This window comes from Falco peregrinus, chromosome 3 (genome assembly GCF_023634155.1).
Source record: "Falco peregrinus isolate bFalPer1 chromosome 3, bFalPer1.pri, whole genome shotgun sequence".
In the NCBI taxonomy this organism is placed as follows: domain Eukaryota; kingdom Metazoa; phylum Chordata; class Aves; order Falconiformes; family Falconidae; genus Falco; species Falco peregrinus.
This window is the reverse complement of record NC_073723.1, coordinates 14,274,880-14,300,305: the sequence shown is the minus strand read 5'-3', so window position 1 is coordinate 14,300,305 and position 25,426 is coordinate 14,274,880. Positions and strand designations below refer to the sequence as shown.

The 25,426-nt window shown below is 67.0% G+C and overlaps 4 protein-coding genes across 7 annotated transcripts; 3 read left to right on the top strand and 1 right to left on the bottom strand.

The window, feature by feature from the left end:
• The first annotated feature begins 3,410 nt into the window (after positions 1-3,410).
• Positions 3,411-8,236, top strand: PPP1R16A (protein phosphatase 1 regulatory subunit 16A). The gene is given in 12 exon segments (XM_055800241.1): positions 3,411-3,673; positions 4,273-5,190; positions 5,572-5,642; positions 6,196-6,341; positions 6,437-6,540; positions 6,663-6,790; positions 6,878-7,003; positions 7,076-7,151; positions 7,269-7,398; positions 7,507-7,522; positions 7,524-7,658; positions 7,741-8,236. Coding segments are annotated over 11 exon segments (1,527 nt in total). The 5' UTR covers positions 3,411-3,673; positions 4,273-4,931; the 3' UTR covers positions 8,077-8,236.
• A 1,896-nt stretch (positions 8,237-10,132) lies between these two features.
• On the top strand, positions 10,133-17,021 carry LOC101921824 (alanine aminotransferase 2). Of its 2 annotated transcripts, none has more exons than XR_008746600.1 (11): positions 10,133-10,696; positions 12,352-12,441; positions 12,544-12,652; positions 12,738-12,868; positions 13,535-13,778; positions 14,309-14,388; positions 14,470-14,606; positions 15,110-15,220; positions 15,700-15,855; positions 16,218-16,330; positions 16,640-17,021. XR_008746600.1 is itself a non-coding variant. In XM_055800242.1 (11 exons), the coding sequence occupies exons 1-11, from the start codon at positions 10,610-10,612 to the stop codon at positions 16,728-16,730; spliced, it is 1,413 nt and encodes a 470-aa protein (XP_055656217.1). In that variant the 5' UTR covers positions 10,138-10,609; the 3' UTR covers positions 16,731-17,021. The 2 variants fall into 2 exon arrangements, 1 of the variants encoding a protein (XP_055656217.1); XM_055800242.1 differs by lacking the exon at positions 15,110-15,220 and adding an exon at positions 15,221-15,395 and having other exon boundaries at positions 10,138-10,696.
• A 148-nt stretch (positions 17,022-17,169) lies between these two features.
• LOC129784165 (alanine aminotransferase 1-like) lies at positions 17,170-21,824 on the bottom strand. 3 transcript variants are annotated; one of them, XM_055800238.1, is made up of 11 exons: positions 21,586-21,823; positions 20,880-20,969; positions 20,487-20,595; positions 20,253-20,386; positions 19,922-20,165; positions 19,738-19,817; positions 19,531-19,664; positions 19,280-19,451; positions 18,704-18,859; positions 18,075-18,187; positions 17,170-17,322 (listed from the first exon to the last, which is right to left on the bottom strand). In XM_055800238.1, the coding sequence occupies exons 1-11, from the start codon at positions 21,718-21,720 to the stop codon at positions 17,232-17,234; spliced, it is 1,458 nt and encodes a 485-aa protein (XP_055656213.1). In that variant the 5' UTR covers positions 21,721-21,823; the 3' UTR covers positions 17,170-17,231. The 3 variants fall into 3 exon arrangements, with proteins under 3 accessions (XP_055656213.1, XP_055656214.1, XP_055656215.1); XM_055800239.1 differs by lacking the exon at positions 20,880-20,969 and having other exon boundaries at positions 21,586-21,824; XM_055800240.1 differs by lacking the exon at positions 21,586-21,823 and having other exon boundaries at positions 20,702-20,963.
• Positions 21,825-21,882: 58 nt separating this feature from the next.
• Positions 21,883-25,371, top strand: LOC114014209 (alanine aminotransferase 1-like). Its single transcript, XM_055800243.1, has 10 exons — positions 21,883-22,088; positions 22,176-22,284; positions 22,750-22,883; positions 22,955-23,198; positions 23,303-23,382; positions 23,456-23,592; positions 23,682-23,853; positions 24,123-24,278; positions 24,949-25,061; positions 25,140-25,371. The coding sequence occupies exons 1-10, from the start codon at positions 21,963-21,965 to the stop codon at positions 25,228-25,230; spliced, it is 1,362 nt and encodes a 453-aa protein (XP_055656218.1). The 5' UTR covers positions 21,883-21,962; the 3' UTR covers positions 25,231-25,371.
• The last annotated feature ends 55 nt before the right edge of the window (positions 25,372-25,426 follow it).

Genomic DNA, 25,426 nt, shown 5'->3' with positions numbered 1-25,426 from the left:
GGAGCGGGGCTGCGGTGTACTGGGAGCACTGGGGGGCCGGGGAGCCGTGCCGGGGGACTGGGCTGCACTGGGAGCACTGGGGAGCCACGCCGGGGGACTGGGCTAAACTGGGAGCACTGGGGAGCCACGTCGGGGGACCGGGCTAAACTGGGAGCACTGGGGAGCCACGCCGGGGAACTGGGTTAAACTGGGAGCACATGGTTGCAGGGCTGGGGACTAGGCTGTACTGGGAGCCCGTGGTTACAAGGCTGGGGACTGGGCTGTACTGGTAGCACTGGGCTGTGGGGCTGTGGGACTGGGCTTTACTAGGAGGACTGGGGTGCAAGGGAACCATGCCAGTGGGCTGGGCTGAACTGGGAGCACATGGTTGCAGGGCTGGAGACTGGGCTGTACAGGGAGCACTGGGGAGCTGTGCCAGGGGACTGGGCTGCACTGGGAGCTCAAAGGAGCAGGGCTGGAGACTGGGCTGTACTGGGAGAGGTGTGTACTGCGAGGCTGGGGGATTGGGATGTACTGGGAGCACTGGGGTGCCAGCGTGCCGTGCTGGGAGATGGGGCTGCACTGGAGCACTGGGGTGTGGGGGACTGGGCTGCACTGGGTGCAGGGCTGGGCCATACTGGGCTGTACTGAGCTGTGGTGCTGTGGCACCGGGCTGTACTAGGCTGACAGCCATGCAGTGCTGGGGGGCACTGGGCGGCGCTGGGAGCCTGGGTGTGGGTGTGCGACCCCCCCGGCTGACGGCCCCCCCCAGATCATCCAGGAGATCGGCAGCCTCTTCCCCTTCTTCGGGGGGGGCTACCAGGGCTGGAAGGACTCCATCCGCCACAACCTCTCCTCCAACCCCTGCTTCGCCAAGGTGGGCCGGGGCGGCAGGGGGCCCTTGGGGTGGGGGTCCTCGGGGTAGGGGGTGTCTCTGGGCTGGGGTAGGGGCTGGGCTGGGGAGACCTGGGGTATGAGGCAGGGGGGGCCCTTAGGGCGGGGTCCCTGAGGATGTGGCAGCTGGGGGGATCCCTGGGGGGGAGCGGCAGGGCTGGGGGGGTCCCGTCAGGGTGGGGGTCCCCGGGAGGGGGGGGTCTCCCTGGGGATGGGGCGGGGGGGGGGTCCCACCGCGGCAGGGGCCGGGCTGGGGGCCTGCCCGAGGGGTGGGCTCCGGCGGGGGGGTGCCGTTCCCGGGGTGCAGCTGCGGGGGGGCGCAGGGGGTGGCGCCCCGGGGCGCGTGTGCGGGCGGGGGTCCCAGCGGTGCCTGCGCCCCCCCCGCAGGTGCTGAAGGACCCGGCCAAGCCCAAGGCCAAGGGCAACTACTGGACGGTGGACGTGAGCCGCATCCCCCCCGACGCCCTCAAGCTGCAGAACACGGCGGTGGCGCGGGGGGGGGGCGGCCACCTTCGCGCGGGACCTGGCCCCCTTCGTCCTACGGGGCTGCCCCTACCCCCCCCGAGCCCCCCTCCAGCCCCCCCCGCCGGCCCCCAGCACCCCCCACCCACCGCCCCCTTCTCCATCGAGCGCCTGCTGCAGTGCCCTGCCCGCCTCCCACCGCCCTCCCCGCCGCCACCCCGGCCGCCCCCCATGCCCTGGGCGGGGGGCACCCCCTCGCCAGGAGACCCGGCCCACTGGGACCCCCAACACTCCCCCCTCATTCCCCTCTGCACCGTCCCCTGCTATGTCTGTGCTCCTCGTGCCACCCCCCACCCCCTCTGGCTCCCCCTGGAGCTGGGTGAGCCCTGGGGGGGTGTCCCCGTGAGCCCCTACGGCTGCTGAGGGGCCGGGGGGCGCCCCGGGATCAGTGCAATAGGTTTGGGGATCCCTCCCCCATCTCGAATTGGGCACAGCTGGGGGGTGCGGGGGGTGCCGGGGGGCTGTGCCCCCCTCGTGGTGCTGCGGTGAGACCCTGCAATAAAGGTGCTGAGCTGAGCCACGGGTGCTGGGTGCTGCCCGGGGGCCCCCCGCCCCCTCCTCGGACACAGGGGACAGTGTGGGGCACGTGGGTGTCCCCATAGGGTCCCCCGTGGGTGAAGGGGTGTATCTGTGCCCCCCGAGGGGACACTGGGGGGTGGACATGGAGACACTGGGGGGGCGGGAGGGCGCACGGGGATGCTTTGGGGTACACACACCTGGGGAGGACAGGGGGACACGGTGGAGGAACAGATGGGGACACCTAGGGGGACAGAGACGCTTGGGGGGGGTGGGGACACCGGGGGGTGAGGGGGCGGGAGGGACACTTTGTGGAGGACAGGGGACACAGGGAGGGGTGGGACACGGGGTGGGACACTAGGCCCAGTTCGGAGCTGTGTGGACAGAGGTGACCGTTGCCACCACCGGTGTCTCTGTCCCCGGCCCCCCACCGCGTGAGCCCCTCTGCCACGTCCCTGGGCTACTGCCCTGTCCGTACCTACCTGTGCCCCACGTCTCAGCCCTGTCCCCATGCCCCAATGTCCCGTGTCCCCTTCCCCACACCATGTTCCCTAGTCCCACTGTCCCATGTCCCCGTCTCCCTGTCCCCTATCCCCATACTTCCATGTCCCCTGTCCCAATGTCCCCGTCCCCCATCCCTCTGTGCTCTATCCCTTTCCCGTCCCCCCTGTCCCCACGACCCCTTGTCTTGTGCCCCCCCGGCCCCGTCTTTCCAGTCCCCACTTCTCCCTGTCCCCCTGCACCCTCCCCCTCCCCTCACGTCCGGAGGGGGGACGGGGGACGGGGACAGGGACAGGGAGCTCCCAGCCCCTCCCCTCTCCGCCCCCGGTGGCCTCGCGCAACCCCCATCCCGGGGCCCGCCAGGGGGCGCCCGCCTCCCGGGCGTGGCCGAGCGCTCCGCTCTTCCGGCCGGAGCCCCGCCCTTTCCGCCCTCGCCGGAAGCGCGGCGCGTTGCCATGGCGAGCGGCGGCGGCGGCCCCGCCCCGAGCAGCGGCGGCGGAGCGGGCAGGGCCGCGGCCCCGGCACCGTCAGGTACGGCCGGGGGGGTGCAGCCCCCAGGCTCGGGGGTCCCGCGGGGCACCGCCGGAGCGCGGGCCGGACCCGGGGTCCCCGACTCTCCCGAGCCCTGGCGGGGGGGTGGCGGCAGCGCCGATGCCAGGCCCGGCGGTGGCCCCGATTGGGTGCCGAGGGGTGTCACGGGGCGGGCAGGGCAGGACCCCGGCATTCCTTCTCCGCGCGCGTCCGGGGGGTCAGGGTGTCCCCCCGCCCCGGCAGCCGCTGCGGCCTCGCCGGCGGCGACGCGCGGGGTGATTAATAGATGATGAGGGGGGGCTGGTGCTGCCTGGGCAGGCGGAGACATTACAAATGGTAATGGGGGCCCGGCCGTCACGGGGCCCGCCACCGGAGCCGCCACCGGCCCTGCGGCGGGCGCGGCAGCGGGCGCGGGCTCCGCAGTTCGGGGCATCCCTGGGGGGGCATTTCTGGGGGGGGCATTTCGGGGGAGCCCGCCGGCTCGGCTCGGGGCCGGGTGGCGCCAGGGATGCGGCCCCGGGCTCCGGCCAGCGCGTCCCGGGGAGCCGCGTCCCATTGGACGGGCGAATGGATGGATGGACGGACAGACGGATGGATGGACGGACAGATGCGGAGGCTCCGGTGGTCCTGCTGTCCGTGCGATCCCCTCTTCCATTGCAGGCCGACTTCGGAGAGGATTTGCTGCCGGCGTTGGCCTCGGCGTTCCTGAGGGATTTATGCTGGGATTAAGGTGCAGGAATTTTTTTTTTCCCTGCCGGACTTTGCCCGGTGAAGTCGTGGCGACTCGCAGGGGAACCCGGTTTGGGGACCGACCGCAGGGCGCCGGCTGTGCTGGAATCTGCCTGTCCCTGCCTGTCCCTGCCCATCCCTGCCGCTGGTGGGACGCGCCCTGCCCGCTGGGCCATGCTGGCGTGGGCGCGAGGTGCTCGGCTGCGGCTCTCCCAGCGTGGCTGTGCCGAACCGGCGCGTGCTGGCGAGGCTGCTCTGGCCAGGACGTGCCAGGCTCCCCTTGGCCGGCAGAGGATCGGTGTTTCTTCCTGGTGAGGCGTGGTCCGCGCCTGCCAGCGCGGTGGGTGACCCCTCAAGGTTACCGGTGTGCTGTTGGCATAGCTGTGCCGGTGCTCATTGGGGTGCGGTGGCTTCGGTGAAGGCGGCTCCTGGGCTGGGGCCCTGGGGAATTCACTTCAACTTGGATTGTAGGTTAATCCTGGATTAGGAAGACGGCAAAAACCAGTGGTGGGTTGGGCACGGCGCAGCTCTTACTGGCAAAGCCAGGCTGTGCTGAGCCTCTCCCCATCCTTTAACGATTTCTTTCCCTTTTTCCCATAGGATTCCAGCCACTGAGTGAAGCTCATCTCACCACAGCTGGGAGAGGCTGGAGCCCCAGCACAGCGATACCTGAGAAGCTGCCCCGATTCTGGCAGCACTGCCTGTACCTCTGCCCGTCGGCAGCTTTCCAAGCTGCGTTATCAGCTCCTCGGCAAGACTGGAGAGGTGGCGGCCGCTGAATGACCGGCAAACGCTTCCAGGGGGCAGGAAGGCAAAAGCTCATTGGGATAATTAGGTGGCAAACAAGCATTTGGGATTGGACTGGCAGGATTTCTCTGGCCTTGACACCTGCCTTGCTCCTCCGTGCCTTTGGATCCGGTGTTGCTGGCCAGCTCTGTTCCAAACCACTGGTGAATGTGAGGTGCTGGGGGGGGATCGCCCCCCTCAAGGCTTAACGGCACCCTCTGGCCCACCCCCCTGCCTGTGGTATTGGGTGCTATAAGAGGAGGCAGGGAGCACTGGGACAAGGGAGATGGTTCCGAAACGCCGATCCCTGTCTCCGGAGCTGGCGGTGAAGCTTGGGGAAGGCACTGGGATACAGGGCTAAGCCAAACCCGTCCCTGCTCTGAGGGACTGTGGGTGATGCTGGTGGGGGAGCTAGCAGCTCCATACCCGGTTCCCGGTGGGATACACTCCGTTCTCTGGCAAAGCTTCTTGCCATGGCTGAGCACTTGGAGCTGCTGGCGGAGATGCCAGCGGTGGCACGGCTGAGCACGCCGGAGCGGCTGAAACACGCTCAGAAACGCCGGGCCCAGCAGCTGAAAAAATGGGCGCAGACAGAGAAGGAGATACAGGGGATGAAGGTGGCAGCTGAGAGGAAGAGGAGGAGGAGGAAGAGCAACAGCCAAGGGAAGAGGGTGACATTCCCCGCCAGTGTCCAGCTGTTGGAGGCGGCGGCCCGGCATGATGCTGAGGAAGGTGGGTGCCGGTGGTGGGAATGGCAGAGTTACTGCTTTCGGTGGGGGCTCTGGGAAAGCTTGAACCGCTAAAAACTCCCAAGTAAATGGTTTTGGGGTTAAAAGTGGGACATAAATCCCAATTTTGCCTCCAAGTGTTCTTGAAAATGAGGGTAGCAGCTCATAGCCAGTGTCCATAAATCCAGCTGCAGTGCCTGGGACCCCAGATCCCACCTGCTGCCGGCTGTGGCTTTACTGGGCGCCTGGAGGTACCAGAGAGTTTGGCACTGGTGCGGTGGGACTTTGCATGCAGCGAGCCCAAAGTCCCAAAGTGTCGGTTTCAGCCCTGGCGGGATGCTCCGAGGGCTGGCAGGACCCTCATTCAAACCCTCTTTCTCTGTAGTCCGGCAGTTCCTGCAGAATGGCATCAGCCCCGACCTCTGCAACGAGGACGGTCTCACCGCGCTGCACCAGGTATGCCGTGCCAGTGCTGTTACAGCAGCTCTGGCTTCTGTCCCTCCATCCTTTCCATCCTGTTGACCAGCTCTACCTGGTGATGCCAGGCTGCTGCATGGCCAGACCTGAGTGCGGGGGGACATGCTGGAGGACGTGCCAAGCCTTTGCCACGCCGCGGGCTGGATAAGGTGGTGGCATCAGGGCTTGGGCAGGGCAGTGCTGTGTCCATCCCAGCAGTGCCACACTGGGGAGGGCACAGCTGTGCCGTGCCAGTGCTCACTGGCAGTTTGGGTGCCTGGAGTTAAGCATCATGCCCCTCTGGTGTCAGCCAGTGTGACAGAACCCAGCTGGCATCTGGACATGGTGTGCACCGGCCTGGTGAAGCCCCCACTGGGGAGCTGCTTCCCTCCAGCCGGCTGGGGATGTGCGGGTGTCCCAGCACCGGCTCCATCCCTCTGCAGTACCTGAATCCATGCTGGCTCCATCCCCGGGAGATTTTGGGGTGCTTTGGGGAAGGTTTCCCCAATACTGGTGCACCCCATAACTGCTGCTGGTGCTTTCTCCCTCCCAGTGCTGCATCGATGACTACGGTGATGTGGTGACAGTGCTGCTGGAAGCGGGGGCCGATGTCAACGCCCGTGACAGCGAGCTCTGGACGCCGCTCCATGCTGCTGCCACCTGTGGCCACCTCCGCCTGGTTCAGCTCCTCATCCAACGGTACCACGGCACAGCCAGGGGGTGTCACCGAACTGGGGCTGCGCACTGCAGCAGCTGCGGGATGTCCCTGACTGCTGTGCCTGTCTCCAAAACAGTGGTGCTGACCTCCTTGCCGTCAACTCGGACGGGAACATGCCCTACGACCTGTGTGAGGATGAAGTGACCCTTGACTGCATTGAGACAGCCATGGCAGAGCAGGGTGAGCTTCACCGTGCCAGCATGGTGCTGGTGAAGCGGTGTCGGCTGCCAGGTGAAGGCAGAAATATGACAGGGTGGTGGTCAGGGCCCGGTGTCCCCCCCTCACCTGCCTCCTGCCAGCAGGTATCACCCAGGAGAAGATTGAGGAGGCTCGTGCTGCCACCGAGCACAGCATGGTGCAGGAGATCCGGCAGCTGGTACAGGCAGGGGCTGACCTGGACGCGCCACGGGGACACGGCGGCGCCACGTTGGTAGGATGGGCAGAGGCAGGGGTGACAGCAGGAGGGGTGTGACAGTGATGGCTGAGCCACCCCCAACCGCGTCCCCATCCCCGGCAGCTGCACATCGCGGTGGCCAACGGTTACATGGAGGCGGCTGAGCTGCTGCTGGAGCACCGGGCTGGCACCAGCGCCAGGGACGAGGATGGCTGGGAGCCCCTCCATGCCGCTGCTTGCTGGGGGCAGGTAGGCACGGGCAGGGCGGGCAGCCTCTGCTGGGTTTTGCTGTTGCTCACCCCGTGCCCTTTGTCTGCCCAGGTGCAGCTGGTGGAGCTGCTGGTGGCTCACGGTGCCGACCTCAACGGGAAGTCGGTGCTGGATGAGACCCCCCTAGGTGAGTTGTTGTTTTGGTGGGGGGGGATCTTCCATCCCTGTGGGACGCTGCTGAGGTTTTTTGGAGTGCCGGTGGCTCGTCCCCTTTCGCCAGGTGACGCCACTATCCTTGCTGCAGATGTTTGTGGGGATGAGGAGGTCCGGGCCAAGCTCCTAGAGCTGAAGCACAAACACGATGCCGTCATGAAATCCCATGAGAAACACAAATCCTTGCTCCAGCGCCGCACCTCCAGTGCCGGCAGCCGTGGGTAAGGCCGGAGGGACCCTTGCTGCTGTAGCCGTAACCACCGGCACTGAGGAGGGGGGTGCAGGGGCTCCGTGTGCCATACTGAACTCTCCCCACATCTCTGTCCTAGGAAGGTGGTGCGGCGGGGTGAGCGTCTCGGAGCGTACCAACCTGTACCGTAAGGAGCATGAGCGGGAGGCCATTGTCTGGCAGCGCACCGAGCACCGCGACAGCGAGGATGAGGACCGGCAGACGGACGCCGAGCTCCGCTGCCACTTGGCCGTGAGTTGCTGGGACTTTGGGCGAGGGTTCCCCGTGCGCAGCATTGCTGGGGCGGTGACATGGTGTCCCTCTTTCCCGGCAGGATCCCACGGGATTGGCGCCAGCAGAGGCCCCCGAGCCGCCACCACAGCGCAACGGCACAGCCCTCTATTCCAAAAAGTCAGAGCGTGGCAGCGGCGGCACTGCGGTGGACACGGGGGTGGATGTGGCACGGGAGAAAGCCCACCACACCCTGGCAGACCTCAAGCGGCACCGGGCAGCCTCCAAGCTCCAGCGCCCGCGCCCCGAGGAGCACCCGGCTGGGGGGGCGCCCGGCCCACCCCCAGCCCCCGGCTCCGCAGACCCCCCGCTCCTCAAGCTGACAGCGCCGGCTGAGGAGGCGCCGGCCGAGAAGCAGCGCTGCTGTAAGGTGATGTGAGTGGCTGCGGCACCCGTGGGTGCAGCACCCAACCCCCTCGGCGCTGCAGTGGCCCTGGCCCCTCGGCTGGGGGGTGTGGAGTGTTTTTTGCCTCTTTTTGACTGTTTTGAAAATGGGGCCTTTTTTTCTGCCGAAATCAAAGCCTTGTCATTTTGCACCACCTGCTGTCTCTGTGCCGTATGGTGGGGGTCTGCCCGGCCCCCTCACCCCGCGGCACCGCCCGGGGCTGGGGGGCATGTGGTTCCTGTGTCCCTTGTGTTCCTTGTCCCTGCGCCGGTGTCACTGCTCCAAGACGTGGTAAAAATAGCCCCGTCCTTGGCCCCCCCGCGGGGTGTGTGGGTGCAGGCAGGGTGTGGGCAGGGTGCAGGCAGGGTGTGGGCAGGGCGTGGGCAGGGCGTGGTGCCCCCCCCCCGCCCCCTGTGCACCCCCCCACCTCCCCGGGCTGGGGGCTGGCAGGCGGCCGGGCAGCTGCCTCCCCCGGGTATATTTAGGAGCCGGCACGCAGCTGCTCGCAAAGGTCAGGCTGCGGCGGTGACACCACAGGGTCCCCCGTCACCCCGCAGCCCCCCCCCCCCCCCACGGACACAGGTGAGGCGCCGGGGGGGCGCTGGGGCCCCCTGGGATGAGGCTCTGCGCCAAGGGAGGGGGCTGCTGGGGGGGAGGGGGCTGCTGGGGGGCAGGGGGGGCTGGGGGGGCATGGGCTGTGCTGCCTCCCCACTGCGTGGGGCTGATAAGGGCTCGCGCTGCCCCACACCCACGGGAACAGGGTGCCCGGAAGGAAACACGTGGGTCTGGGACCCCTGGCAGCCCAGAGGGCAACATGTGGGGTTGGGACCCCCTGGCACCCCAGAGGGCAACATGTGGGGTGCCCCATGGCGAGGGGGCGCCGTGGAAGTAAGGGGGGTGGGACACCCCACATGCTGTGGGTGGTTTTGGAGCACCCATGGGGAAGGGGGCCGTGGGGCACCCACAGTGGGGTGTCTATGGGGCGCCCCCTGGGGGAGGGGGGTTGTGGGGCACCCACAGCGGGGTGCCCGTGGCTCCCCCATAGCCAGGGGTCCCCCCGCCCCCGGCAGTTGTGGGGCACACCCCCCCCCCCGGGAGCAGCGGCAGCCAATGGGGTTGGGGTGGGCGGGGATTGGCTGGCGCGGGGGGCGGGGCTGGCGCGGGGTGGCGGGCAGGGCCGGCAGGGGGCGCTGTGGGCAGCGGGGCCATGAAGCAGCGCGGGTTAGTGGGGCCGGGGGGGCGGCGGGGGGGTCCCAGCCCCACGCGTGTCCCCGGGGGTCCCAGCCCCCGACTCCGGTCCCCGGGAGTCCCAGCCCACCACGTGCCCCCGGAGGTCCCAGCCCCACGCGTGTCCCCGGGGGTCCCAGTCCCCCACGTGCCCCTGGGGATCTCAGCCCGTGGCCCCTGCCGGGGCCCGGCTCTCCGTGTGTCCCCCGGGCGTCACACCCCGAATCCACCTGTTGTGTCCCATGTCACCTGTGTCACCCGTGTCCTGTGTCCCCCACAGCCCTGTGTCCTCCGGGTCCCAGGTCCCCCCTGTCCCCTTGTTCTGTGTCGCCATGTCCCTGTACTCCGTGTCCCCTGTGTCCCCATGTCCCTATACCCCGTGTCCCCACGTCCTCCAGTCCTGTGTCCCCCCATGTACTGTGTCGTCCTGTGTCCTCCCTTGTCCCCCACGTCTCATGTCCTCTTGTGTCCTCCTGTGTCCCCCTGTGTCCCCATGCCCCATGTGTCCCATGTCCTGTGTTCCTCCATGTTCCCGCTTCCTATGTCCTGTCCCCCATGTCCCCCATGTCCCCCATGTCCCCCCCGTGTCCCCGCACCCCGTGCCCCCCAACCGTGGGCCAGGACACCCCGTGGCGGGGGGACACCCCCGGGACCGGTGCCTGTGTCCGGGCAGTGCGGGGGGGGGGGAAGTGGGTCTGGCCGGGGACAGGGACCGGGGCCCAAGGCCCGGTGCGCGGGGCGGTGCTGGGGGGAGGCGAGCTCGGTGCCCGTTGCCCAGGGGCGGGGGAGGCGGGTCCGGCCGCTGTCCGGTGCCAGTGCCCGGGACGGTGCCGGCCGTGAGGTGTGGGTGGATCCGGCCGGTGTCCGTTGCCCTCGGTGCTGGTGCCCATTGCCCCCGGTGCCCTTTGCCCCCGCTGCCGGTGTCCCCGGTGCCGGTGCCCATTGCCCGTGGCGGTGTCCGGTGTCCCCGGTGCCCGTTGCCCCCGGTGCCAGTGTCCCGGTGCCGGTGGCCGTTGCCCGGGGCGGCGCCGGGGAGGTGCGGATCCGGCCGGTGCCCGGTGCCGGTGCCCGTTGCCCCCGGTGCCGGTGCCCGGTGCTGGTGCCCGGTGCCCGGGGCGGGTGCCGGGGGGGCGGGCCCGGCCGCTGTCCAGTGCCGGTGGCCCCGGGGGGGCGATGCGGGCTCTGAGGACGCTGCGGCCCCGCAGGCTCCCGGCCGGGCGGACCATGGCGGCGGCGGCGGCGGCAGCGGCGGGTTCGGGCCCCGGGGGCGGCCCGCGGGCCGGTGCTGACCCCCGGCACCATGAACCCGGCAGTGCGGCGGGTGGAGTACGCGGTGCGGGGGCCCATCGTCACCCGCGCCCTGCAGCTGGAGCAGGACCTGCGGCAGGTACCCCGGGACCCCCACCCCCGGGACCCCATCCCCAGCACCCCCGGGACCCCACCCCTGGCACCCCTAGACCGGGATATCCCCAAACCGAGCACCCCCAGACTGGGCACCCCCCCCAGGCACCCCCAGACCTGGGGACTCCTGACCTGGACACCCCCCACCCAGCACCCCTAGACACTGGCACCCCCACACCTGGGCACCTCCCAGGCTGGGGTGTCCTATCTGGGGCACCGCCGGACACAGCACCCCCCACCCAGCACCCCCACACCTGGCACCCTGGGGACCCCCAGACCGGGATATCCCCAAACCGGGTACCTCCAGGCCCAGCACCCCATTCCCAGGAGGGACCTCTCCCCCTCCCCATGCCCCCCCCGCCGCCATGTCCCTGAATCCACCTGTGCGCCCCCCCAACTGCCACTCTGGAGTCAGCTGAGTCCTATGGGGGGGTCTCCCCTGGGCGGGGGGGTGTCCCCTGGGCAGGGGGTGTCCCGTCAGTGGGGGTCTCCCCTGGGTGGGGGGAGGTGTCCTATGGGTGGGGGGTGTCCCCTGGGTGGGAAGTGGTGTCCCATGGGCAGGGGGTGTCCCGTGGTAGTGGGGGTGTCCTGTGGGGGTGTCCCTGCAGCCCCCGCGGGCAGGTGGTGGCGGGGCAGGGTGCCAGCCTCACCTTGCCCCAGCACTCCCTGTCCCTGGCACCCAGCCCGGGCACCCTTGGGTGCTGGGTGGGGGTAGGGGCACCCTGGGTGTCTGTGGCAGTGTGACTCCCCATGGGACACTGACAGGGTCCCCCAGTGCCCCGGGATGATGGGGGGGGTGATGGTGGGGTGACAGGGGTGGCTGGGCATGACAGGGGGTGACAGTGGGTGATGGGAGGTGACAAGGGGTGACAGGGTGGTGGTGGTGACAGGAGGATGATGGCAGTGACAAGGGTGACAATGGTGTTGGGGGTGATGGAGTGATGGTGGCAGAGGGTGACGGGGGTGACGGATGCCAGGAAGTGATGGGAGTGACAGCAGGTGACAGGGGTGGTGGTGGCAGGCATTGCCAGTCTGGGGCAGAGTCCGGCCTCTGGCGGAGGTGGCCAAAGTCCAGGGCTGGGCGGGAGGTGGCCATGGCCACCCGGGGCTGGAGACCTGGTGTGGGGCATTGGGGACCCAGTGTCCTTGTTCCCCAGTGTCCCCAAGGGCCCTGTGTCCCACTTGTCCCCATGTCCCAGCTGTGCCCCCTGGGGTCCCGAAGTCCCAACCATCCCTAGGGTGCCCATGTCCCAGTTGTCTCCATGTCCCACCCACCCCCCGGGACAGGGGACACTGGGGTTGTGCCAGGGCCTGGGGTCACCCTGTTGAAAGTGCCACCCGAGCCACAGTGGTGCCATCCCTGGGTGGGGGTGGCCAGATTGTCACCCCTGACCCCTGTTCCCTGTCCCTGTCCTCATCCCCAACACCATACCTGTCCCCCTCCCTGTCCCTGACTCTGTCACTGTCACTGACCTTGCCCCCTTCCCTGTCCCCATCCCTGTCCTCATCCCTGTCCCTGAATCTGTCACTGTCCCCACACTGTCCCCATCCCTGTCCCTGTCCCCTTCCCTGTCCCTGTCCCCCAACTCTGTCACTGTCTCCTTCCTTGTCCCTGTGCCCACACTGTCCCCATCCCCACAGGGTGTCCCCAAGCCCTTCACCGAGGTGATCAAGGCGAACATTGGTGATGCGCACGCCATGGGGCAGAAACCCATCACCTTCCTCCGCCAGGTACCCAGCTCTGGGTGACAGCATGGGGGGGACAGGGGGATGGGGACACCCAGGCGTCCGGCGCGGATGCAGGTGTCCGGGGCTGAGCGGGTCCCCTGGCAGGTGACCGCCCTGTGCCTGTGCCCGGAGCTGCTCGCCGAGCCCTCCATCCCCCAGGATGCCAAGGGTCGCGCCCGCCGGCTGCTGGCAGCCTGTGCCGGGCAGAGCGCTGGTGAGTGCCCGTGCCCCGCAGTGGAAGGGACCCCCCCAGTGTCACCTCCCGGATGCCTGTGTCACCCCTGTGTCCCTTCTGCCAGGTGCCTACAGTGCCAGCCCTGGTATCGAGCTGGTGCGGCAGGACGTGGCGCGCTTCCTCCAGCGCCGTGATGGTGTCCCCGCCAAGCCCCAGGACATCTTCCTCTCCACCGGGGCCAGCGATGCCATCGTGGTATGGGGACATCGGCCATCCCCAGCATCACCCGGGCCCTGGGCTGGGTGCCACCCGCCAGCCGTTCCCACGGCGGATGCTCACAAAGGGACTTTTGTGCCAGGGTTGGCACCGGCCCCAGGATGGGCAGTGCCAAGATGGGGGGGTGGCACTGGGGATGATGTGTCCCTACTGTCCCCATGCTTCCTTCGTGTCCCCATGGCTCCGTGGGGTGCATGCCAGCACCCTGCCCATGGTGACCAAGCTCTTTTGACGCTGTCCCTGTCCCCATGGTATCCCTTTGCCTGCAGCGTCCCTGTGCCTGTGATGTCCCCATGCTGTCCCCATGGTGTCCCTGTCCCCACACTGTCCCCATGCCATTGCAGTGCCCCCATCATCCCTGTCCCCATGCTGCCCCTATGCCCACACCAACCCCATCCTGCTGTCCCCATGCCCATGACCTCTCCAGCCCCACACCGTCCCTGTCTCCACACCATCCTTTGTCCCCACGCCACCCCCATCCCCTTATTGTCCCTGTGCTCACACCATCCCTGTCCCCTCACCCTCCTTCTCCCCACACTGTCCCCATGCCCACACCACCCTGTCCCCACACCGTCCCCATGCCTTCACCATCCTGTCCCCCACACTGTCCCCATGCCCATGCTGCCCCTCTCCCCTCCCCCGCAGAGCATCCTGAAGCTGCTGGTGTCTGGCGAGGGGGGGTCCCGCACGGGGGTGCTGATCCCCATCCCGCAGTACCCCCTCTACTCGGCGGCCATCGCCGAGCTCAGCGCCGTCCAGCTCAACTACTACCTGGACGAGGAGCACTGCTGGGCGCTGGATGTGGCCGAGCTGCGGCGGGCACTGGCCGAGGGGCGTCAGCATTGCTGCCCCCGCGTCCTCTGCATCATCAACCCCGGCAACCCCACTGGTACCTGGGGACAGGACCCCAAGACGGGGCTGGGACCCCGAGGCAGGGCTGGGACTCTGGGGCTGGATTGGGACCCCAAGATTAGATAGGGACCCCAGGGCTGGATTGGGACCCCAAGACTGGACAGGGACCCCAGGGTTGGGCTGGGACCCTGGGGCTGGGGCCCTGAGGCTTGGCTGGGACCCCAAGACTGGACTGGGACATTGGGACTTGACTGGGACGCCAAGACTAGACTGTTACCCCAGGGCTGGTCTGGGACCCCAAAACTAGATTGGGATCCCTGGGCTGGACTGGGACCCCAGTTCCCTGTTGGGACTGGGACTGTGGCTGGCACCACGAGGGCTGGGACTGGGATGCCCTGTGCTCTGGTGGTGCCAAGGCTGGGACCCCCAATGCCTTAACAGTGCTGGGACCAGGACCTCCAAAACCCAACCAGTATGTGGGCTCAGCCCCCCGGAACCCAGCCGGTGGGGGGCCTGGGAGCCCCCAGTGCCAGCACCACGATGTCTCCTGATGCTGTGTCCCCCCAGGACAGGTACAGAGCCGGCAGTGCATTGAGGACGTCATCAAGTTTGCCTTTGAGGAGAAGCTCTTCCTCATGGCTGATGAGGCGAGTGAGACCCACGGGGTGACCCCCCTCCCCGGGGAAACCTCAGCATCTGAGTAACACCCCGCCACCTCCTCACCCCAGGTGTACCAGGACAACATCTATGCTGAGGGCTCGGCTTTCCACTCCTTCAAGAAGGTGCTGTTTGAGATGGGGCCGCCCTACTCGGAGGTGGTGGAGCTGGCCTCCTTCCACTCTGTCTCAAAGGGCTTCATGGGCGAGTGAGTCCCACCACCGTCACCCTAGGGGTGGGTGGCCATGGTTTCACAGGTCCTAGGGATGCCACAGACTGAGGAATAGGGATGGAGATGACGTAGCCCTGTGTGTCCAAAGGTGGAGATGGGGATGCCGCTACCCCATGGATCCCCTGGGATGGAGATGATGATGCCATGGCCTTGTAGGTCCAAGGGTGGGGATGGAGATGCCAGCACCCCATGGATCCCCTAGGGAGGAGGTGGTGATGTCACAGCCCTGTGGGTTCCAGGAGTGGAGCTGGTGATGCTATGGCCCCATGGGTCCTTAGGGGAGGGGATGGAGATACTCCAACCTTATGGATCTCTTGAGGTGGAGGTGATGATGCCACCACTCTGTGGGTCCCAAGGGTGGGGATAGTGATGCCATGACCCTGTAGGGACGTGACACAGCTCTGTGGGTGTTAGAGGACATAGAGCCACAGCCTGCCGGCTCTTTTCTGCGGGTTCCCATCATAGACCCCCATCCGTAGGTCCCTCTCTGTTGGTTCCTGTCCATGGGTCCCCATCCACAGCTCCGATCTGTGGATCCAGGGCTCCTCCGTGGGTTCCCATCCATCACTCCTCGGGCCATGTCATGCCAGGTGCGGGTTCCGCAGTGGGTACGTGGAGGTGGTGAACATGGACCCTGACGTGCAGCAGCAGTTGGCCAAGCTGGTGTCAGTGCGGCTGTGCCCACCTGTGCCTGGGCAGATCCTCCTGGATACTGTCGTTGATCCACCACAGCCTGGGGATCCTTCATATGAGCTCTTTATTGCTGTATGGGATCGGATGGGGATGGGGATTGGGATAGGGGTTGGGATAGGGATGGGATGGGGATGGGATGGGGATGGGATGGGGGTGTAATGGGATGAGATGGGGATGGGATGGGATAGAGATGGGTTGGGGATGGGGATGGGGATGGGGATGGGGATGGGGATGGGGATGGGGATGGGGATGGGGATGGGGATGGGGATGGAGATGGGATGAGATGGGCTGGGCATGGCGCTGGGCATAGGATGAGGATGGGGATGTGTTGGGATGGGATAGAAAGGAGATGTCCCCAGCCCGGCTGTCCCAGCAGGAGAAGAAGGCGGTGCTCAGCGCCCTGGCGCACAAGGCCCGGCTTACCCAGGAGATCTTCAACCAGGTGCCCGGCATCCGCTGCAACCCTGTGCAGGGCGCCATGTATTCCTTCCCCCGCATCGAGCTGCCGCCCCGTGCCCTGGCCGCCGCCAAGGTGCTGTGGGGCTGGGCAGGATGAGTCCTGGGTGCTGAGGCTGGGCAGAATCTGTCCTGGATGTTGTGGGTCTGGGCAGGATGAATCCAGGGCAATGTGGGGCTGGGCAGGGTGAGTCCTGGGTGCTGTGGGGCGGGGCAGGATGAATACTGGGCAATGTAGGGCTGGAAAAAATCAGCCCTAGTGCTGCGGGGCTGGGCAGGATGAGTCCTGAGCCATACAGGGCTGGGCAAGGTGAGTCCCAGGCAGTGATCGAGGCCCTTAATGGTGCATGGGGTGGCGCCCTGCCCCATCTGTGGGTCCGATGCTCCCTGTGCCCACCCATGGCCGTGTGTGGTGCTGAGCCCCATTCTGTCCCGCAGGCGCAGGGTCAGGCCCCTGACATGTTCTTCTGCATGAAGCTGCTGGAGGAGACGGGCATCTGTGTGGTGCCGGGCAGCGGGTTTGGGCAGCGGGAAGGCACCTTCCACTTTCGGTGGGTGCCTGGGGGATGGGGGTGGGTGTTGGTGAGGGGGTCAGGGGTGGGCATGAGGTTGGGGTCCCACCATGGGGCTGGAACCCCACCCTAAGACCCTCATCCTCAGTTTGAGTTGGCTGGGGAGGTGGGGGTGGGAGGGTGCAAGGTCTAGGGGTGCAGGGAGAAGGGGGTCTTGGGTGCCCAGTGGGTTGGGTGCAGGGTGGTGAGGAGCTTGTTAGGGGGTAGAAATGGAGATATGGGGCTCAGAGAGCTGCTGGGGGGTGTTCCCCCACCCCAGCCCTGGTGTCAGCCCCCCATGTATCCCAGGATGACCATCCTGCCACCCACTGAGAAGCTGCAGGTCCTGCTGGAGAAGCTCAGCAGCTTCTACACCAAGTTCGTCAAGGAGTACTCCTAACACCGGCACCCCCCCCAGCCCCGGCACCCCCCTGTGACCCCCTCAGCACCCACCACCCCACACTCCCCACCGGGCTCCACGTGCCATGGGCCGGGACTCTGCCCTAGGTGGTCCCTGAAGTGCCTTCAACTTCTTCGTGCCTTTTTGTTGGGGGACACAAGGGCACCTCGTGTGCCAGGGCTGGTCGCCCTCCTGCTGCCCCTGTGTCCCCTGGGGGGGGATGGTACGGGAGCAGTAGGCAGGGCCAGCTCTCCTCTCAGCAACCCCACTAATAAAAGGGTAGTGACCAGCCAGGTCGAGCCAAGCATCCTCTACAACCTGCCACCCATGGGTGCCCCCTCCACCCCACCAGCACCCAGCAAGGTTGGGCTGAGACACCCCACAACTCATGTCGTGGGTCCCTTCGGGCTCCCTGTGGGGGGCAAGCAGAGGCATGGTGTGATCTGTGGGGGGCTTTAATGGGGTTGAGGGGGCAGATAGGGGGCCAGGGTCACCCCCATGTCAGGAGAAGCTGTGCAGGAAGGCGGCGTGGAAGTGGGTGAGGGTGAGCAGCACCCGCTCCAGCGTCTCAGCCGGCAGGAGCAGCGACAGCCTGGGGGGCACAGGGTGGTGGGGTGGTGGGTGGTCCCACATCCCCCCTTCACCCAGTCCTGTTGTCCCCCAACAACATCCTGGCGTAGCAATCCAATGGTACCCAACCAGCCTCTCCATCCCAACCCTTCCCCCAGCCCCACCATCCATGACGTCCCTCTTGTCTGACCTCAGCTGGGCCTCCCTAACCTGTCCTCACCCCCACCCCATCGCAGCCAGCCCCCCCCCCCCAAACCTCTGCCACTGCCAGCCCCCAACATCCATCCTGACCTCCCTGCCCCCCAAATCCCAACCCAAACCAGCTTCCCCTCACCCCAAACCCAAGCAGCCCCCAACATCCAACCCCAGCATTCCAGCCCAGCTCCCCAAACCTCTGTGCCTGAGAACCAAAGCCCAACGTCCCGGCACAAACCAGCCCCCAGCCCTGATCCCCCAGCTCCCCCAGCCCCCTTGACCCAACCGAACCCCCCTGACTAGCCTCCAACACCCAACCCAGTGCCAACCAGTGCCAGCCTCTCAAACACAACCAGCCCTCCAGCCCCAGCCCACCAGCCCCTAGTACCTGCCATCACCACAATCACCCAACCCGAACCATCTCCCCTGCCATCCCCGAGCCCCCAGCACTGCCCACCCTCCACACAAAGCATCAGCCCCAAGGGCTCCCTACCCCCCCGTCACCCAACCCCCACCATGCACCATAGCACTCCCCCCACCCCCCACCCCAGCACCCTGACCTGAGCCCCCCGGTGTTACCCGACGTGGTAGGTGCCCTCTGGCTGCCCAAACTCGCTCCCTGGGGCCAGCACCACCCCCGTCGCCTCCCGCAGCTCCTGGCAGAAGAAGACGTCGGGCTCCAGGCCCAGCACCTGGAGGAGCAGCGGGAGCATGGGCACCCTGCGCCATGGGGGCACCCTCTCCCCTGGGCGTCCCCTGTCCCCAGGGGGCCACAGGGTGCCCTGTCTCCCCAGGGTACCCCTTGTCCCCAGGGTGTCCCATACCAGGGGGCTCCCCACATGCCCCCAGGATGGCTCCCGCCACCCTGGAGACCCTCATAGCCACATGATGCCGCATGTCCCCAAGATGCCCAGCACTCCCACAGTGCTCCGTCTCCCCAGGACATCCCATACATCAGGGTTCCCCGCACTCCCACAGCACCCCTGTGACTGGGGTGGCTCCTGTCCCCCAGATACCCCCCTGTCCCCCAGATGCCCCCTGTCCCCAGATTGCCCCAAGTCCCCAGGACACCCCACATCACAGGGCTCCCCACACTCTCACCCTGTCTCACACCCTTGGGATGACTTCCGTTCCCCACAGCGCCCCTCTCCCCGTCCCCACCCCCCACCCCGGGTCCCCCCTCCCCACGGCCACCCGTGGGTGCTCACCCGGGCCTGCTGCAGGGCGCGGGGCGGGAGCTGGATGCGGGGGAAGGCGCGGGCGCCGCCCTGCACGGGCTGGCAGCAGATGCCGGGGGCCCGGCCCAGCACCTCCTGCACCCGCCGGGCGTTGTGGGCCAGGTCCCGGCGCAGCCCCTGCCTCTGCTGGGGTGGGAGGGGGCTGAGCCAGGCGGTGGGGTGGGGCAGGGCATGGGATGGGATGGGAGGGGGATTGCCATGGGATTGGAGATGGGATGGGGAGGGGGATTGGGATGGGGGTGGGATTGGAATGGGGATGGGATTGGGATTGGGGTGGGGATTGGGATTGGGATGGGATTGGGAGTGGGGATGGGATGGGGATGGTGATAGGGATGGGGGTGGCGACGGGGATGGAGATAAGATGGAGATGAAAATGGGATGGGATGGAATGGGGATGGGATGGGGATGGAGCCAGAAACAGGCATGGGCCCACACAGCACCTGCCTGTCCTTCGGCTGGAGCGTGGGATATCCCCCCACTGCCACCAGTAAGACCTGTGTGTCCCGGTGGCAGCTGGCTGTGAGGAGGGGTCTTGGCACTACCCACCTCATTAAAGGCTGGATAGGAGGGGTCACTGGGCAGTGGGGGCTCCATGGCCATCTCCAACATCACCTGACCCAGGATGGAGGGATACACTGACATCCCCCATGTGTAGAAGCACTTCAGGACACTTGGGTCAATGTTCACCAGCTCGAAGAAACCTGCTCGGAAACCACCCCTGGGGGAGAAGGAGGTGGAGGGGGCTGGCAAAGGGGGTTTCGGGAGGTCTGGGGGGGGGATGAGGTGTTGGTACTCACCCCCCGAAACCCTTGGAGAGGGAGTAGAATGAGACAAGCTGGACGGTGGAGGCGAGCGGGGCACCCATCTCCCACAGCACCCGCTTGAAGGAGAGGAAGGGGCAGCCAGGGAGGAAGGCTCGTTCCTGCTGTACCTGCGGCACCCAGGGCTCAGGGGGAGCCAGGCTGGGGGGGCACAGCCACCCCTCAGCCCACCCCCGCACCCACCTCATCTGCCAGCAGCAGCAGGTGTTCCTCAGCCACCAGCCGGATGATGTCCTCCATGCTCTGCCGGCTCAGCACATGCCCTGCCAGGGGGAGCCCACTGGTGTCCCCCCATGCATGGGGAGCCCACTCACATCCCCCCACCTGGGGAAACTGAGGCACGGGGACACCACCACCCCCAACTCACCCGTGGGGTCTCCGGGGTTGACGATGCAGAGCACCTTGGGGTGGCATCTCACCCGTGCCTGCCGCAGCACCTGCCGCAGCGCCTCGCCAGCCACAGCCCAGCCCTGCTCCTCGGCCAGCGGGTACGGCACGGCCACGGCCCCCGCCAGCCCCGCTGCCGCTGCATGCAGCGGGGGGCCCGGCACCGGCACCAGCACGCCCGTCGGCTGTGGCGCCCTCTCATCCACCACCAGCGTCACCACGTCCTGCTGGGAAAAGCTGCCGTGGCTGGAGGGTCCTCAGTGTCCCCATGGCCATGCAGTTGCCACTGCTGGTCCCCATCCCACGCTCACCACCATGGCTGAGGCGGTGCCACTGCAGGGGACAATGCAGTGGGGATCGCTGGGAATGCCATTGTCCCTTTGCTCCAAGTAACGGGCCACTTTTTTGGCCACGGTGTCAGTGATGTACTCCAGGTTGTATGACCCTGGGGACAGATACGGTGTCACTGCATCTGGTGATCCCCCCATGCCCCACTACCCATATGGGGGGCTGGCCCCCTTGAGGTGTGCCCATCCCCACTGTACCTGGGCTGCCACCCTGCAGGTGCTGCAGGATCTGGCGTGCGCGCTGCTTGGTGTCCGCCGGCATGCACTCGGCGTCCAGCAGTGTGGGATACGCGCAGATGGCAGCCACCTGTGGGGATGCGGCCAACCCCCCTTGGTCACCCCCTCCCCCAACACGCCCCCCCCCCAACACCCTGGGTAACCCCGAGGTCAGGATCCACCCCACCCCCCATCACCTAAGGTCAGGACTCAGCCCCCCACCCATCACCAGGGTGCTGGGGAGGGAGCTGAGGATCATAGATCCCGTTGTGCTCAGTCAACCCTGGACTTGTCGATCTTCAAGGTCTTTTCCAACTTAAACGATTCCACGATTCTGTGATTTTAAGTGCAGGCAGCCATGGGGCTCCCCATTACCTGCTGGAGGTAGGTGAGGGGCTGGCGGCCGGCAGCAACTGCATCCCCTGAATGGCAGCAGATGACCTCGGTGGAGGACTTGTCCTCTCCCTTGGGAACAGGAGCTGGCTCAGCAAGGCCACTGTCCTCTGTCCCCCTATACCCCCCTCCCCGAGGCCCAGGGGACATGGTCATAGGCGGTGGGGCTGGAGGATGGCACTACAGAGCATCCTAGGACACCCTGATGTGGGGGCACAGGGGGCTGTGGGGACCTGAGGGGAGGCACAGTTGCCATGGGGAGTGGGTGACTTTGGGGACATGGGATCAGGGTGGATGGGGGGACCTGGATGGGGGGCTTCAGGGACCTGGGGACCACAGGGACCTGGAAGGTGACACAGGGATGTGCATGGGCATAGGGAGGGAGGTGTTTTTGGGGACAGGAATGGTTATAGGTGGCTGCAGGGTTGGGGTGGCTGTGGGGACACCATTGGGCTCTGGGAGCATGCGTGGGCATGGGCACCTCGTGGGACTCTGGGGCCATGGGTGTCTGTGGGTCCTATTGGGCTCTGGGTGGCCATGGGGCCCATGGGTGGCTGTGGGGACCCATGGGAGCATGGGACCATGGTTGTCAGCTGTGGATCCCATGCGGGTCTGTGGCTTTGGGTGTCTGTGTCCCATGGGGCTCTGGGTGGCTCTGGGGACCCGTGGGTGGTTGTAGGGGTCTCACCTGGGTCAGCTCGCCTTCAATGGCCATAGCCTGCTCAAGCAGAGGCTGCAGTGGAGGTGGCGGTGTGCGCTGGCTGCTAGGGTTCACCTGAGACAGGGGGGTGTCAGTGCCCCCCGGGGTGCTGATCGCTGCCATGGCTGGGACAGGAGCTGAAGTGGCGGGTGCATGCAGCCGGGGGTGGGGGTGGGCTGGGTTAATGGTTAGGGGTTTGGCAGTGCGTGGTGTGCCAGGGTGGACAGGGTCCTGGCCATCTGGCTGTCCCCTTGTGACCATGCCATGCACGTGGCCTCGTTACACGCCCCATTACCCGCCCCTTTTCCCTCCCCTTTACCACCCCTTGGCATTTCCCTGCAGGGACAGTGTCAACCGCGGCGGCCATGGCCATGGCACAGGGGACATTGGGGACATCGGAGCCAGCGGTACTGGTGCCTGGTGTCCCTGTGGATTGCAGTGGTGATGACGCTCATGCAGTGGGACGGGGCCCACTGGCTGTTTTGCGCCAGGTACTGCTGGGCACTGGGGTTGACACTGCTGACCTGTCACCATGTCCCCCAGCATGGCCAGGCTCAGCCCAGCTCCCTGTCCCCCAGGTCGCGGCCACCTGTGCCTTCCCGGATCTGCTGGGCAGCCCCGCTGTGCCCGAGAGTGCCCAGCGCCGGGCACGGCGCATCCTGCAGGAGATGGATGCCGGCAACATTGGTAGGGTGTGGCACAGCTCACGGGGTGCCCGGCAGTGTCAGTGTGGGGTGCCCCTTGCCAGCACATGGGGAGCTTGGGGTCACCCTTGTCATGGCTTATAGGCTGTGGGGGCGGGGTGTCCCATGGGGTGCTCAGTGTGGGTGGGTGGGTCTGCTGTGGCTTATAGGGTGCTCAGTACAGCCCATGGGGTGCCCCACATGGCGCATGGGGTGCTTGGCATGACCCATGGAGTAGGTGGCACCGGTCCCATGGGGTGCCCAGCATGGTGGCAGAGGGGTGCCTAGTATGGCTTATAGGGTGCCCAGCACAGCTCATGGGGTGCCTGGTCTATGGGGTGCCCAGGCCCATGGTCTGCCCAGTGCCAGCCCCATGAAGTGCCCTTTCCCATTGAGGCCACTGAGGGAGGGGGTTGTTGGGGTCCCATGGGATTCATGGTGCTCAGGAGCGGGTCTGTCCTGTCCCCAGGAGGCTACAACCACGAGCACCGGGCGCTGGGGGTCCCTACCAGGGTTGCCCGTTTCCTTGAGCGCCGCGACGGCGGTGTCCCTTGCCACCCTCGCAACATCATCCTCTGCAATGGCACTGCTAGCATCCTCCCGGTGAGCAACCGTCCTTGGTGAGCGGGGTCCCTATGCTGGACTCCCCGAGCTCATCCCCATCCCCATCCCAGTTTGTTTTGTCACTGGTAGTGGATGAGAGGGCGGCGCAGCCGACGGGCGTGCTGGTGCCGGTGCCGGGCCCCCCGCTGCATGCAGCGGCAGCGGGGCTGGCGGGGGCCGTGGCCGTGCCGTACCCGCTGGCCGAGGAGCAGGGCTGGGCTGTGGCTGGCGAGGCGCTGCGGCAGGTGCTGCGGCAGGCACGGGTGAGATGCCACCCCAAGGTGCTCTGCATCGTCAACCCCGGAGACCCCACGGGTGAGTTGGGGGTGGTGGTGTCCCCGTGCCTCAGTTTCCCCAGGTGGGGGGATGTGAGTGGGCTCCCCATGCATGGGGGGACACCAGTGGGCTCCCCCTGGCAGGGCATGTGCTGAGCCGGCAGAGCATGGAGGACATCATCCGGCTGGTGGCTGAGGAACACCTGCTGCTGCTGGCAGATGAGGTGGGTGCGGGGGTGGGCTGAGGGGTGGCTGTGCCCCCCCAGCCTGGCTCCCCCTGAGCCCTGGGTGCCGCAGGTACAGCAGGAACGAGCCTTCCTCCCTGGCTGCCCCTTCCTCTCCTTCAAGCGGGTGCTGTGGGAGATGGGTGCCCCGCTCGCCTCCACCGTCCAGCTTGTCTCATTCTACTCCCTCTCCAAAAGCGTGGCAGGCGAGTGAGTGCTGGCACTGCCAGGCGACGGGTGGCTGTGCCAGGGCCTCCTGGGTGTGTGTGTGGGATGAGGAGCAGCACTGTGTCCCGCAGGAGTGGTTTCCGTGTGGGGTTCCTGGAGCTGGTCAACATTGAGGAGGGAATCACACTGCCCTTCCAGCTGGCACAGTCCATCCCCCGGCCCTGTGTCCTGGGGCGGATCCTGCTTGACCTCCTCATGGACCCGCCAGATGAGGGGGATCCCATACAGAAGGCCCTGGAGGAGGTGGGAGCTGGTGCATGTGCCCCATCTCATTCCATCCCCATCTCCATCTCCATCCCCACCCTATCCCCATTCCCACCCTCATCCCCTCCCAATCCCCATCCCATTTCCATCCCCATCCCATTCCCATTCCATTTTAATTTCAATCCCCATCCCCACCCCCATCCCAATCCCCCTCCCCATCCCATCTCCAATCCCATGGCAATCCCCCTCCCATCCCATCCCATGCCCTGCCCCACCCCACCGCCCGGCTCAGCCCCCTCCCACCCCAGCAGAGGCAGGGGCTGCGCCGGGACCTGGCCCACAACGCCCGGCGGGTGCAGGAGGTGCTGGGCCGGGCCCCCGGCATCTGCTGCCAGCCCGTGCAGGGCGGCGCCCGCGCCTTCCCCCGCATCCAGCTCCCGCCCCGCGCCCTGCAGCAGGCCCGGGTGAGCACCCACGGGTGGCCGTGGGGAGGGGGGACCCGGGGTGGGGGGTGGGGACGGGGAGAGGGGCGCTGTGGGGAACGGAAGTCATCCCAAGGGTGTGAGACAGGGTGAGAGTGTGGGGAGCCCTGTGATGTGGGGTGTCCTGGGGAGATGGGGCACCCTGGGGACAGGGGGCATCTGGGGGACAGGGGGCATCCTGGGAGTACAGGGCATCTTGGGGAGGGACGTGGGGCATCCTGGGGATGTGCTGGCGCGTGAGGCTTCCTGGGGCGAGAGTCAACCCATGGACGTGGGAGTGCAAGGAACCCTGTGGTGTGGGACATGGGACACCCTGGGGACATGGGGCATCCTGGGAGCACAGAGCCACCCCAGTCACAGGGGTGCTGTGGGAGTGCGGGGAACCCTGATGTATGGGATGTCCTGGGGAGACGGAGCACTGTGGGAGTGCTGGGCATCTTGGGGGACATGGGGCATCATGTGGCTATGAGGGTCTCCAGGGTGGCAGGAGCCATCCTGGGGGCATGTGGGGAGCCCCCTGGTATGGGACACCCTGGGGACAAGGGGTACCCTGGGGAGACAGGGCACCCTGTGGCCCCCTGGGGACAGGGGACGCCCAGGGGAGAGGGTGCCCCCATGGCGCAGGGTGCCCATGCTCCCGCTGCTCCTCCAGGTGCTGGGCCTGGAGCCCGACGTCTTCTTCTGCCAGGAGCTGCGGGAGGCGACGGGGGTGGTGCTGGCCCCAGGGAGCGAGTTTGGGCAGCCAGAGGGCACCTACCACGTCGGGTAACACCGGGGGGCTCAGGTCAGGGTGCTGGCATGTCCCCACCTCCACTCAATTGCCCCCCTTCTCCTGCCCCCCAGGCTGTCACTGCTGCCACCAGCTGAGACACTGGAGCCAGTGTTGCTCGCCCTCACCCGCTTCCACACCGCCTTCCTGCGCCACTTCTCCTGATGCCGACTCCCTGCTGGAATCCATCCCCTCCAGTGCCGCAGCCTCCTGGGGGGCTGCAGGGTTGTGGGGGGACCCCACGCGTGGCCATGCAGCACCTGTGCTGGTGTGAACCCAAGGAAAGGCACAAGCGGTGGATGGGATCCATGGCCGTGTTTATTGGGGAGGGACCAAGGCTTGCTCGTGGAGCCCCTCTGGT